This window comes from Musa acuminata, chromosome BXJ1-4 (genome assembly GCF_036884655.1).
Source record: "Musa acuminata AAA Group cultivar baxijiao chromosome BXJ1-4, Cavendish_Baxijiao_AAA, whole genome shotgun sequence".
In the NCBI taxonomy this organism is placed as follows: domain Eukaryota; kingdom Viridiplantae; phylum Streptophyta; class Magnoliopsida; order Zingiberales; family Musaceae; genus Musa; species Musa acuminata.
Window position 1 is genome coordinate 30020366 of NC_088330.1, and position 13570 is coordinate 30033935.

Genomic DNA, 13570 nt, shown 5'->3' on the forward strand with positions numbered 1-13570 from the left:
AAATATTTGTTTGAGAAATGTACTTGGGGTGTGACAATCTTTCTATAATATATATATATATATATATATATATATATATATATATATATATATATATATATATATATATATAAAAGAAAGGCAATGAGATCAAGTGCACCTTTCTTTTCCTTTTTTTTCTTTTACAAAAATAAGAAGCTCATGTCACATACTTCCATCAAAGATTTCTTCATCCACATTAAAAGAAACCCAAGATAAATATATGCCAAGAGACACAATCATGTGCTAAGCAGGGTTAAAGAGCCAAAACAATGCCTCAAACATGAGCACTTCCATCTTGGGTGGTTCCAACATCAATCTCATTCACATGCAGTGTAGTTTTATCACGGACTTAGCTAGTTTTGCCTAAGTCGTGCGGCACCCTTGCGTATCCGTCCGCAAAGGTCAGCCTCCCTAAAGCCTCCCATGGTCCCTTAGGACCCACAAAAGAGAAAACGGGTTAGAGAAAATGCCTCACTCGGGATCTACAAGCAAACATTCCAGGAAACACTTCATAGACAATGCAAATTACAAACAAACTTTACAAACTCTGAATAGTTGCACAACAAAGGTTCAAAATAGTCCACTACAGACCAAGAATCTCTCACACGTGTCCACATGACACAACCTTTATTTACAAGCCTAAAGCGGCTACCAAACCCAACTAAAATGGGACAATTAAGCCTTCAGATATCCCTCTACATGCTAGGCAAATTTGAACATACCAAAAGACACAGACATATATAATATTACATCAAACATCCTGTTTAGAAGCTTGTCCGTGACATTCTCCCCCACTTGTTCCTTCGATGTCCTCGTCGAAGCCTTTGCTGACACTGCAACTCCTTGCCTTTGCTGAGTCTTCAATCTTCTACTCTAGCTACAATGCGCCTCCTGGCTCCCAACTGCTCACCGCTGCTATTTTTGTGCAGTCGAACCTTTGATTCGCCATGCTGCTTCAACTCGCCAATGACTTTGACTCTTGTGGGGTTGGCTGAGTTGTGTTGATCCCTGTTGGTTCCTACGGATCCTCCAGATGAATGAAAAGACCATCCTTACTATGCGTCAGTCTCTCAAATGCCGCATGCTGCTTGAACTGGGTGGATGCTTGTTGAACTTCTGAAGTTTTAGGTCCTTCCTCCACAAAATTTGCCCATTGACTCTTCTTTCACTTAGTTGTCACTTCTAAGTATGTTCGCATCAATTCCGCTTTCGATTGGCATTTTATTGGGAAATGAAGCAGATAATCTACTCTCAGTAGCACTGATCACCGTTGGTGAGGATTTGACAACTATTATCTTCCATATCTTCGAAGGGTCTTTGAACCTGTGCAGAGCTCCTCTGCTGGGTAGATAAGAGAATTGGGGTACTCGGTTTCGCCCATTCTCTTAAGAGTTGAGAAGGCAAATGTTACTCAACTTCGCTCGCCTTCTCGAGGTTGTACTTCATGCATCGAGCTGGTTACTGGCCTTCGCCTGCTCTTTGCTCACACTTCTGAAGCACTTGAAGTGTTTGCACTCCTTGCGTTGAGTTAGCTACTGTGATTCACCTTCTCAATGCCATCGAACTTCTGGAATGCAAGAAGTTTTCATCCCAACTTGGAGTAATTCTCTAATAGATTTGGTCGCCTCTGGGATTGTACAGTCTTCTCCATCAACCCTATCGCCTACTCCAATGAGTAGCAAAGGTACAGCATCGCGTACTGCCTGCTTCGTTCCTTGGTCGTGCACTCTTGCATGACCCGAAGTCCTTCACTTTCGGCTATCTTGATGAGAATCTCGTTGACACCGGTCTTACAAAGTTTCTTGGCCTCTACCCTTCAGCCTTGTCTCGGTACTTGGAGTTTGCCTTTGCATGCTCTACCTCCTCGGCCCCTTTCACGACCAAGCGCTCTCCCTCCATGAGAGCAAGGGATCAATGACTTTCACGGAAGTCCCGCCTCTGTGGTACCATGGTGCTGCCATGCCTATGGCCCTACTATCCGTCGCCTCACATCTGCATCCCTTTTCTTCACAATCAGTAGATATGTCTCTGTGGCACTCCTCCGAGTCTACCTCCATTCTAACTAATACTTGATTTTGGGTAACTAAGTCCATCTGGACTCGTCGTTGCTTCCTCACCCCTTTCGACCCCTTGCTTCAACACCTCTGTGTTCTCCAAGCAACTCCCTTTGGTCGATGGAAAGACAGACTACAACTCCCATGCATGGCCTCGACCATCACGTTGTAGGGTTTGCATCGATTTTGTTCTCCTTAGCTTCCTTGGTAGCAACGTTCGCTTACTCGACCTTGTTCTCTGACTTGCCGGGCTCCCTTAAGCGAATATGGGCTCTGGAGCAGTCCAACTCTCTAGCTGCTTCGATCATACCTCTGCATGATCAAGTCTCTCCGATGGGACTCACTGGTACTTGCATTCGAACTTTTCCCTTGGTGGAACACAGCCCCTATATGTTGATGACCAAGGCTTTCATCCGATGCAAAATTCGATGCACGCACGGAAGACCCGCCTCTACGGTACCATGGCCTTCACTCCTTGAATCCATAGCCCTTCTTGCCGTCATGTTGTTCACCGAAATGGAGCTTCCAGTAGCTCCCGATCATACCTCTGTATGATCTAGTCCCTCACGGGACTCATTCATGTGTATCGCATTGCCACGAACTGTTCCACCACGATCCGCTGCACCATGTCGCCTCCTGGTGACATCTCCATTGCATTTTGATCCTTGTGAGATGAACTCGAATTGTGATCCCTCCATGTGTGGCCTCTGTCAATACATCGCAGGGTCTCTTCCACCTTCGATTTTGTTCGCTCCTTTGGCAATCGACCTTCATCCACCCACTTTTGGGTCACACCTAGATGAAGCATTGCTCTAGGACAGTCCGTCGCCTAGTAGCTCCCGAAGTTGCCCGACTTCACTGCAATTAGTGCACCATTGTCTGGATCCTAGGCCTCTACCCCTACCAACATAATTTTCGCTGCGCATCGCTTCCTTCATGGCAACTTGAATGGCAACACTGTGGCATATTCTTCAAGAATACCCGCCTCCGCGTCCTCTTGCCCCGTGCCAAGGCCTTCTGAACCCAACTTCGCCTCCGCAAGTTGAGTCGCCTTAGTTCCTCCATCAAATGCTTCTCTGAGATAAGGTGCATGTGCCCAGAAGCTCCCTTCGTCTTTGGCACCATGCAAGATGAGTCCGCTCCGTCAGAATGAAGGACCCATGGAACAACATGATCCTACTCTTTCCTCTGCAAGAGTTCATGTCCTTGACCTCTGTCTAAGGAAAACACTATGCCTCCGCTCCATGTTCCATCTTCTATGCTGGTTCCCTTCATGCGGCTTGGGTACTTTGCCAAGTTACACCCAAGTTGCTTCGCTCCTCGTTTTTGCATTGAGTTGATGGTGGCCCTCGCGCCCACCATTCCACGGGTCAGCCCTCCCTTGAGTCCGATCTTCATATCGACTCCAAGTGTGCCTTCATTTATGTTGCTTTGGGTCGCTCCCCCACTTGATCTCGCAATGCATCCACCAATGCATTCTCTCAAGTAAGATCATGCGACGACTCCTCGTCGCTTGCTTGGTCCATTGAGCTTCGAGTTGTTGTTTGTTGAGATACTCCTCCTCAACATGTTCGGTCTGTTACACATGATTCTCCCTCTGGAGAGCCGGGACTTATCCCTCCTGGATATCTATCTCATTTGAGCAACATCTCTCTTCGTTTCGGAGACCACCATCCCCTTGGACTACTCCGATTTGCTGAACAAATTGTGCATTGTTCTGCCTCCAGCAAAACGCACTTGCTAGATTGCGACTCCATGTCAATACAGCCTCCGCCGCACCACTCAAGGCCTAGCAACATGCTGAACTCAGTGCACACTTCAGCCTCCTACGGACGTATCCTTCAGATGCCGAAGAAAAAGTTTTAATGCTCCATGGCGCCGAGTTTCGGTCGCCTTGGGATGGCCGCGAACATTCCATCGTCCGCATATAAGCCCATACATGAGTACCGAATTCTTCGAGTTAGCAATTCCTCTCACCTCTATGAGCTTTGCACAACTCTTTCGGTTGCCGAGCAACTCATTCCACCTTGCATGGTCTCATCCTTTACCAAGCGCCTCGCTTGCCTTGAGCATCATCAAGTATAGTTGTCAACGTTGAGCCGTAGCTCAAACTCAGCCATCCCAACCTTTGTGCTCTCTGCATTCTTCCAAGATTGCATGTTCTCGTGGTGCCTCTTGCGCAAAGGATTGGCCATTCCTCTGAATTCCAATCTCAGATGCCCGCTCCTCCGAGCGACTACTTTTCCCTACATTTCTATGCATGTTTTCCCTCAAACGGTCATGCGTGTGCTGACTGCCCTCAACGCAGCCCCGCTAGATCCCTCACGTTTGCATGTTAAGTGTTTCTATGAGTGCTTGTCCCGCTCTGATACCATCTGTCACGGACTTAGCTGGTATTACCTAAGTCATGCTGCATCCTTGCTTGTCCGTCCGTAAAGGTCAACCTCCCCGAAGCCTCCCATGGTCCCTTAGGACCCACAGAAGAAAAAACGGGTTAGAGAAAATACCTCACTCGGGATCCACAAATAAACATTCCAGGAAACACTTCATAGGCAATGCAAATTACAAGCAGACTTTACAAGCTCTAAATAGTTACATAACAAAGGTTCAAAATGGTCTACAGACCAAGAATCTCGCACAAGTGTCCACATGATACAATCTTTATTTACAAGCCTAAAGCATGAACATACCAAAAGTATGAACTATTAAGCTTTCGGCTGTCCCTCTACATGCTAGGTAAAGTATGAACATACCAAAAGACACGAACATATATAAACATTACATCAAATATCCTATTTAGAAGTTTATCCGTTCTGTGTAGTAAGTAGTACCTACAAACTTCCACAAACTCAGGAATCCTGAGTTGATCGCTTTTCTTCCCTTGTAGTCTTCCAATAACAACTCTTGTCGTATGCATGGCAATGCTTATCCCAAACCCTACAGGGAGCAGGTTCATCGCATACATAGCAATAACACTGCAAACAATTAGCGAAGTTGCCTAGTCTATCAGGAAACAACCATATAATTATAATAACATTTATGGACGAAATCATAAATAACAAATTAAGGCCTAAAATGGTGATGCGTCCACAATGCATCAAGTCTAAAGCGAGTTTAACAATAATATTTAAAATAATAATTAATACAAATTATGCGGAAAATTTTCTTATAAATATTTAATAGAACTAATAGACAGACACTAATGGTAGATGGTAAACAAAGATCATTGGCACATGGTTTTGCTACATTCAGTGTGTCTGCTTCTTTCCAATGCATAACAGATTCAAATTGAGAGATACTTGGTTGTAGCTGCATGACAAGAACTTGCAGTTTTGTTTGGTATCTCCCTTCTTTTCCTTTGTTAGGGTGCTAACCCACATCTCAAATTTTGTCAGAATTATCTAGGTTAACAAGGGAAAAAAAATGAAAGGATCCATAGATTCAGATACCAGAGGTCAAAAGTAGGTGAAATTTTGGTCCATGGTTCTATAACTATAACTGATGAAACTAGTAAATTCAGGATACCTAAAGTTACCATGTTTCCCATATCAGCTGATCTTTATCATTCAGATGGGACTTATATTAAATCCCATATTAACAGGAATAGGATGAGAACGATAGTAGTGATTGAAAGGACTGTTGATCTTGAAATTTAATGAACTTTTGAAAAAAGAGATCATCTAAAAACATATTTCATGTGTCTAAAACAGAAACAATAATCTTGTTTCGTATACCTTCTAGTCATCCTGCTTCCACCATCACCAATATTGTGGAGGTAACACAAAATACTGCACTAATATTTTCTAAGATTATCAATACAACATATACCTTAGAGTAGCTAATAAAATTTACTGATATTTCTGCCAAGTTTCTCAATGTCCACTAAATACTTTTTTCCTTTTCTGCTCTGCTACAAGCATGATGCCATTGTTTCCTATCAAGTTTCTGAAATGAAAGGAAGTGCCTATTTAATTGTTTTTTTAGCCCATATTCCATGGAAAACTTTAAAAGAAACTTTGACATGTAAAATCCCATCTTAAAGTTTGCATGAAGAAAACCTTACAAAGAAAATGATTCATGATTGTCACAGAGTTATGAATTTAGAAAATATAAACTAGAATCATTTGGAGCAAACTGTTTCCATCTTTGACCCACATTAGGAAAAAAATCTTTACATTGATTTATGTGTCATCATCAATGATTTTCTTTTCAATGAAATAATTCATGTATGAACCAAACTTAACATTGAGAAGGCTCCATAGAACCGATTCTTTTAGGTTTACTAATAGCTAGCTTTACTCTCTGCTCTCTTGCTCTTTCCTCCACTTTTGCTTCTCCTCACAATTGAATTTCAGGCAAGACTGCTGCTTGCCACTTAATCTAGAAGGTCAATTAATAAATAGGTGGACCTATTCTACAGCATACATTAAACAGCACAGATCAACTAGATGGGACTGACAAACTTCTTGTAATTTTAAAGTGTTATTCCCACCAAATACTGCAGCAGAATAATTTTAAAGAGTCAGTCAAGATTACAGAATTGTTGTAAATTTTGGCATATTCCAGTAAGAAATTAATAGTTCGATCAATTTCTATTTAGTTTTATATTGAAATTGTTATAACAAGACCATGTAAAATCTAAGTGAGCAAAATTACTCAGTTTCGGGAGTGTGCTATGAGAAGATATAGACTAGAAATATAAATTAGCAAAAATTACTCTGTTTCAGGAGTGTGCTATGAGAAGATACAAACCTCGTCTAATGAGAATGGTTGTCAACAAGCTTATCAACTATACACATGCAAGGGATAACCTAGTAGTCTAGTGGGACAAGGCTTCTACTGATCCAATGTCCAGAAATGGTCAAATATAGGCAACCCTTGCTCCACATGCAGACAGGTTTCTCACATCTCGAGACCTTGGCTACCCATGTTGTAGCATAGCAGCGCCACCTAGCTACATGCTCCTTCTAGAAAATGCAACTTATTACTGTATGTATTTAGTATACCAGATCCATGAAACTCTGTACGTAGCATAAACTTATATCAAATCATTGTTATTCACTTTGGAAGGTGATTATCAAATTCCACAAGGATAAAATTAGATTGCTTGCTGCTTACAGTAGCAAGGCATTCAAAATATAGCTGCTAAAGAAATTCTTATTATTATTCTAACATATATGAAGATCAATTATAAGTATGTGGATTATTATGGATAACCAATACAAGAAGAATCCTGTGGTGTGTATTGCCCCTTTTTTCTTCTCACCTTCTTATAAAATGAAGTTTATGAATGATCAATAAAAATGAAAGGAAAAAGAAAAACTTAGTCTCTAGGTAACCATATCATCAATGGGGCTTCTTGAATTTATTGACACGAACAGTCTATGTGAAACCAAGCTAATTATTAGTTAAATTCAAACTTGGCCTAACTAAATTTGGACTGGACATAAACCTAACTTGATTAATAACTTTAACATATCTGGCATTTCAAGATTTATTCCATATATTTTAAGGTAAAAACAACTAGAAAAAGATTGTACAATTTATTCTATGGATTCATAGAATAAATTCGTAAATCTTATTGTTGCAATTTGTGAAATTATTTTTTAAACAACTCCGTGAGGCTTGAAGGAATGAACTAATTTGTGAGCAAGATGCAATTATAACAACAATAGTTCTTTCTTCTGAGGACAAAGAATGCAAACAATACTTTCACATAGTAATTAATACAAACCAACTAATATTATAAGGATCGAGGAAAAGAGAAAATGACCTTGTGGCAGTGGATGGGATGAGCTGTCTTGCTAAAGGGGTATTTTGCACACAAGTGTCTTGAGTGGGGATAATCTCTACAAGCAACCTGCATTGTCAACTTCAAATTTATAATTTGAAATTTTATTTATTCTTATCTCATTGAAAAAGCAAGTCTTCTTATGCCAACAAAAAGATTTTCATGCACATGCAATAGAATAAGACAATTAGATGCATTTCTGCAGTTTGATGTAAAAAAAGGAAAACAGATGACACTCGATATCGTTAATACTGATTGTACATGATGCAACAGAGAGCATGAAAACTTTCTTTCAAGGCCATAAAATTATCCTCTTGATGGGTCCATGATTCGCAACTTGCTCGACTTCCTCCTACCGACGGAATTAATTATTAATTCGTCACAAAGTTTACCCCAATATCCAGATTTGGCGGACCAAATTGACCATCCGAGTGAGAGCTCGGCAAGGTATCTGCCCCTATAAAAGTCTTCTCCAGCGCTTTCCATCGCGAAAATCAAATTTGCTGCAACAAACACCAATATTTCGAGATTTTTCTAGGGTTTCTATGTTGATTCGGTTCCTTGGACCAAAAACAAAGGGAAAAGAAGGAGCAGAGAGAGAGAGAGAGAGAGGCAATAGAATAGCACTTGGCCTCGTTCTGCGACCACGGTGACGTCGTCGGACAGTGGGGGATCATCGAGGTAGAGCCTACGTTTGAGGTCCAGTTGGTCGTCCAAGAAAGGGTTGTAGGGAAGGATGAAGCAGTCGTCGTCATCTTCGTCCTCGTCATCCACCGGTGCCTCCACTTTCTCCACCTTCACATATTCCCTCCTTTTCCTCCTACCCACCGTCGTGGCCATCTTCTTTGCCTGCATCTCTTCCTTCTTGCACTCTTCTTCGTCTTCATCGGTAGAGGAGATCTCGATCACCACTATCGCCATTGCAATCGAAGGCACAGAAGAAAGAAGTTAGTCGCGCAATTGCGCGTATTAATTCTTAGAGGCTTTTCAGATACCCAAATCCTATTTATCTCATTATTTTATTATAGTAAATAATTAAATATGTCCCTTCAAATATTTAGAGGTAACATCTTTCAAATTAAACTGTAGTTTTCATTAGCTACTTCGAATTATAAAAAATATAAAGTTCCTCAAAATGATTGAATATATATATATATAATATTTAAAAAGATAAATATAGAAAATCATAGTCTAACTACGTAGGACTTGTAAGGATGTTGCGTTGACCTAACTACAAATAGTTTTCGGAGTTGACTTATATCCCTTGATCTCCTACTTAGTAAACGTACCATGGATTGATAGAAGAAACGGGGCAAAATAGAATTATTCACAATCGAATCATGGCATCGTTTATCTTGAGATCTCATTCATCGGTTCCAATAAAGACTAGTTGATTCAGTTGAGATCAGCTCTCAAACTCCTTTGCTTTAAATCTGTAGTCAATTCACGTACAATACACGATACCAAATGGCAATTCCAATTGCGATCTTCGTATCGGAATTAATGGCATCATTCACTAATTTCCGAAATCATAGCTACTCTCGAGAAATGATTTCAAAGAATTCATGAAAGACATCTACATCGAATTTGGATGAACAATATGCATTAGTATGCAAGTAGTGGCATAAGGTTGATACATACAATTTTTTTGAATCCACCAATTGATCTGCACCAGTGTAACGTATCAGGGTTTGGGTTTGAATCATAAGTGATCCGACCCCATAACACGCACCTTCTCCTGATCACAACATTTAATGAGAATAAAGTAATAAATAATATAATAAAAGCCACCCACTACTCTCCTCATTATTTCCCATGTACTTTATCATTATATATTTATACTCATTTGTGACAATTCCATGTATTATTATATATTATATATATGTATACATAATAATAATAATAATAATACATGGATTTATATATATGAGTTATATCTGCCACCACTTGACCTGGAGAGGAAGGGTCGAGCAACCACCCATGGAGGAGGACAGCAAGAAGAGCCCATCCTCATCCCGATCTCCGATGGCGATAGAGGAGGAGCAGGGGTTTCCCGCGGGTCTGAAGGCGGAGGAGTACGCGGATCTGCGACACAGGGTGGAGTCGCACCACCGGTACCAGGTTGGGCCGGGACAGTGCTCCTCCCTCCTCGCACAGCGGATCCGAGCCCCTGCCGCCACCGTCTGGTCGGTGGTCCGGCGGTTCGACCGCCCCCAGGTCTACAAGCACTTCATCAGGAGCTGCGCCGTGAATGGCGGCGGGGAGATCCGGCCGGGGTGCCTCCGCGAGGTGAGTATCATCTCCGGCCTCCCGGCGAGCACCAGCACCGAACGGCTGGACGTCCTCGACGAGGCCCTGCGGATGACCGGCTTCACCATCGTCGGTGGCGAGCACCGGCTCCGGAACTACCGGTCCGTCACCACCGTCGACGAGCTCCGAGGGAGCGGCGGGACGTGGGCGGTGGTGCTGGAATCTTATGTGGTGGACGTGCCGGAGGGCAACACGGAGGACGACACCAGGCTCTTCGCCGACACCGTCGTCCGCCTCAACCTCCAGAAGCTCGCGTCCGTGGCAGAGGCGCAGCCCTTGCCGGCGGCGGCAGCGGTGTAGGGGGAGCTCAGAGAACTGACCCCGCCGCTCACGACCCGAGGAGAGAGGTGGAGAGTTTGCCTTCGGGGATGGCGATGTGACGTAATAATGACGTGTTTCAAATGGTTACATTACCAAAAACACGCTTCTATTCTTCCAATATCGCAGTAGACCCTCCGCGGTCGGTCTCAGTCACCCATCTTTTGCGGCCACAGGCGATGTTCCAGTCATTCTCTTCTTCTTTCGGTCTCTTTCCCTTTGCTTGTTTGTGGTGGTGACATAGATTGGATCTCAGAAAAGCTTCCAAGGAAACGCTTGTTCTACAATAAACCACCACAGCTGTGTGTGTGTGCGCGCGCCTGAGAAAAGACTAAAGATATGGTGCTGATGCATCTCATGTGGCCTATCATCTTATTATTATATGATGGCATCTCTTTGGCTGTTGATATGTACTCCAAGAAGTAGTAAGAGTATAGCATGATAGAGAGGATGATACAGTACGACAATACTTGCTTGCAGATATACTTTGTTCCCACAACACACACCACTACTGATATAAAGAAGCAATAATTTCTTTGTTGTAGAAAGAGACATAGATTTGTGATCTCACGTAGATTTTAATTAGATAGATGCTTAATTTTATTTTATTTTTCTATTCAAGATTGTTTAGATTATAAGGAGTTCTCTGTAGTTCCTGTGTTGATCAATTCATTTGCCATCAACAAAATAGAAAGAGATCAATTTAACTTGTAAGTGGGTTACTAAACTAAGAATAAAAGCAAGAGCATGAGAGAGAATATTTCATTGCAGTGGTATTTTGATATATGGATCTGAAAGAATCAAGAGAGGGAAAAAGAATTTGAAATGTGGCTTGATAATATAAAAATCCCAATCTAAGAGACAAAAACCTAAAGTAATAACTTGTGCACATATCTATCCTACTATCCAAACAGCAAGCTTGTAGGGTTTTATGAGCAAAGCATGATACACAAACCTGTTTAAGTGGTAGGTAATCCCTTGGAATAGCTAATGCGTAACGTTGTGGCTTTGCCTGAGACTCTTCTAAGAAATCAAGGCTGAAAAGGACCAAAACTCATAAAGATTTAAATATGTATAGGTAGAAGACTTCCTAGGCCATGCAGTGTCATGATTAGGATTCTAAAGCCCAAGGAATACCGATCCAATCTAGAAGGATGAAGCTATCTTGTTATCTGAACCAAGGATAACCATGCATAAAACCTATCGAATGGCAAGAAAGTGCTGGAAATGTAGAATTCTGAATCATCAGGCCTATGTATGGAGCCTTTCTTTTTCTCTACATGCTGATTAAGAGAGGGGCATATCTTCCATATTATAATGATCGAGATGGAGAATTGCATGGGATATGACGGTGCCTTCTCAAAGACCGTAGTTTTTAGGTCAGTGGCTTGCACTATAGACAAATGAAGATAATCTTTGCAGCAAACAAAAGTAGCAGCAGAAAAGCTTAGAATATCATATCACCCACTGTATCAGGAGGAATAACTCATCTTCACAGAATGTTGTAGAAGAGGAAACCAATGAATTTGAAGAGGGAGAGCATAAAAAAAACTACATGGATGTCACAGTGATGGCATTAATTTTGTATTCTTTCATGATGACCTAATCCTGGTTTCAGTATCTTTCAGCTGTCCTAGATTATCCACTGATACTGGACGATGATTTGGAGTTCCGAGTCTTTGAATTATCCCCACTAATATATGTCATCTCTTCAGGGAAGATAGTGGCCCTGGGTGATCACATTTTTAAAGGCAAAGGCAGCTGCATTCCTTGATGGCATTGTCTTGTGAGAAGGACTTGAATCAAGTTGGCAACTTGGCCATAAAGAAAAGAGGGGAGTGATGAAAGCAAAAGGAATTCCCATTTAGAACACAAGTGCTCATCTCGAGTGCATCTACCCAGAAGGACAAAACGAAGCAAGCACAAAGGACTTGTCATGTGCTACTGGAAGAACATGGTACACAATACACCCATTCTTGAATGGTGTCGTCGGCATGCCAAAAGATGTGGATGCTTGAGGGGATGGGCAAGAGAAAGAAATAGGTGTTGCATCCACCACAGGATGACTAATTCGTAGTTCATGCGTTTTTCCTAGCGGCTTAATGTTTAGACAAACTTTGCTGAAGAAAATAGAAACAAAAAAAAAAGTAGAAAGGTATTATCTTATATTATAAAAGAAAACATAAACAGAAGAGTGAAGAAAATAAATACCAAATAAAAAAGCAATGGGGAGGAGCATAATGTATAGATAAATTTTGCTGAAGAAAATAGAAACAAAAAACAAAGTAGAAAGGTATTATCTTACATTATAAAAGAAAACATAAACAGAAGAGTGAAAGAAAAAGAGTAAAGGAAAAAATACCAAATGAAAAATAATGGGGTGATAGAGGCTCGAACTCTCGACCTCAGGATTTCTCAGAAGCTATGAGACCTACGCGCTAACCAACTGCGCCACCACCCCTCGATGTTAACTGGGCACATAAATAATAGGATAAAAGAAAAGAGTAAAGGAAAAAATACCATATGAGAAAAAATGGGGTGAGAGAGGCTCGAACTCTCGACCTCAGGATTTCTCAGAAGCTATGAGACCTACGCGCTAACCAACTGCGCCACCACCCCTCGATGTTAACTGGGCACATAAATAATAGAATAAAAGAAAAGAGTAAAGGAAAAAATACCATATGAGAAAAAATGGGGTGAGAGAGGCTCGAACTCTCGACCTCAGGATTTCTCAGAAGCTATGAGACCTACGCGCTAGCCAACTGCGCCACCACCCCTCGATGTTAAAAGGGCACATAAACCATAGATAAAAGAAAAGAGTAAAGGAAAAAAATACCAAATGATGAAAAATGGGGTGAGAGAGGCTCGAACTCTCGACCTCAGGATTTCTCAGAAGCTATGAGACCTACGCGCTAGCCAACTGCGCCACCACCCCTCGATGGTAAAGAAGAACATAATATTTATTTCTAGCATATAATTTAACATGAACCAATACCCAGATATAGTTGGCAGAAACCACATTTCAGAAAATAATTCAGCTGCCAATAATAGCACAAGAATCGAAACTAGCAAAAAT

General features: G+C 41.6%; 2 protein-coding genes and 4 non-coding genes across 6 annotated transcripts; 1 reads left to right on the forward strand and 5 right to left on the reverse strand.

Annotated features, from left to right (window-relative positions):
- Positions 1–4788: 4788 nt before the first annotated feature.
- LOC103982074 (RPM1 interacting protein 13-like) lies at positions 4789–8825 on the reverse strand. The gene is made up of 3 exons (XM_065180982.1): positions 8494–8825; positions 7849–7935; positions 4789–5050 (listed from the first exon to the last, which is right to left on the reverse strand). The coding sequence occupies exons 1-3, from the start codon at positions 8785–8787 to the stop codon at positions 4925–4927; spliced, it is 507 nt and encodes a 168-aa protein (XP_065037054.1). The 5' UTR covers positions 8788–8825; the 3' UTR covers positions 4789–4924.
- Positions 8826–9830: 1005 nt separating this feature from the next.
- LOC135672504 (abscisic acid receptor PYL10-like) lies at positions 9831–10901 on the forward strand. Its single transcript, XM_065180983.1, has one exon. The coding sequence runs from the start codon at positions 9847–9849 to the stop codon at positions 10474–10476; it is 630 nt and encodes a 209-aa protein (XP_065037055.1). The 5' UTR covers positions 9831–9846; the 3' UTR covers positions 10477–10901.
- A 1969-nt stretch (positions 10902–12870) lies between these two features.
- Positions 12871–12955, reverse strand: TRNAM-CAU (transfer RNA methionine (anticodon CAU)). Its single transcript is given in 2 exon segments — positions 12871–12906; positions 12918–12955. It is a non-coding gene; the product is annotated as a tRNA-Met (tRNA).
- A 73-nt stretch (positions 12956–13028) lies between these two features.
- TRNAM-CAU (transfer RNA methionine (anticodon CAU)) lies at positions 13029–13113 on the reverse strand. The gene is given in 2 exon segments: positions 13029–13064; positions 13076–13113. It is a non-coding gene; the product is annotated as a tRNA-Met (tRNA).
- A 73-nt stretch (positions 13114–13186) lies between these two features.
- TRNAM-CAU (transfer RNA methionine (anticodon CAU)) lies at positions 13187–13271 on the reverse strand. Its single transcript is given in 2 exon segments — positions 13187–13222; positions 13234–13271. It is a non-coding gene; the product is annotated as a tRNA-Met (tRNA).
- Positions 13272–13344: 73 nt separating this feature from the next.
- TRNAM-CAU (transfer RNA methionine (anticodon CAU)) lies at positions 13345–13429 on the reverse strand. The gene is given in 2 exon segments: positions 13345–13380; positions 13392–13429. It is a non-coding gene; the product is annotated as a tRNA-Met (tRNA).
- Between the last annotated feature and the right edge of the window lie 141 nt (positions 13430–13570).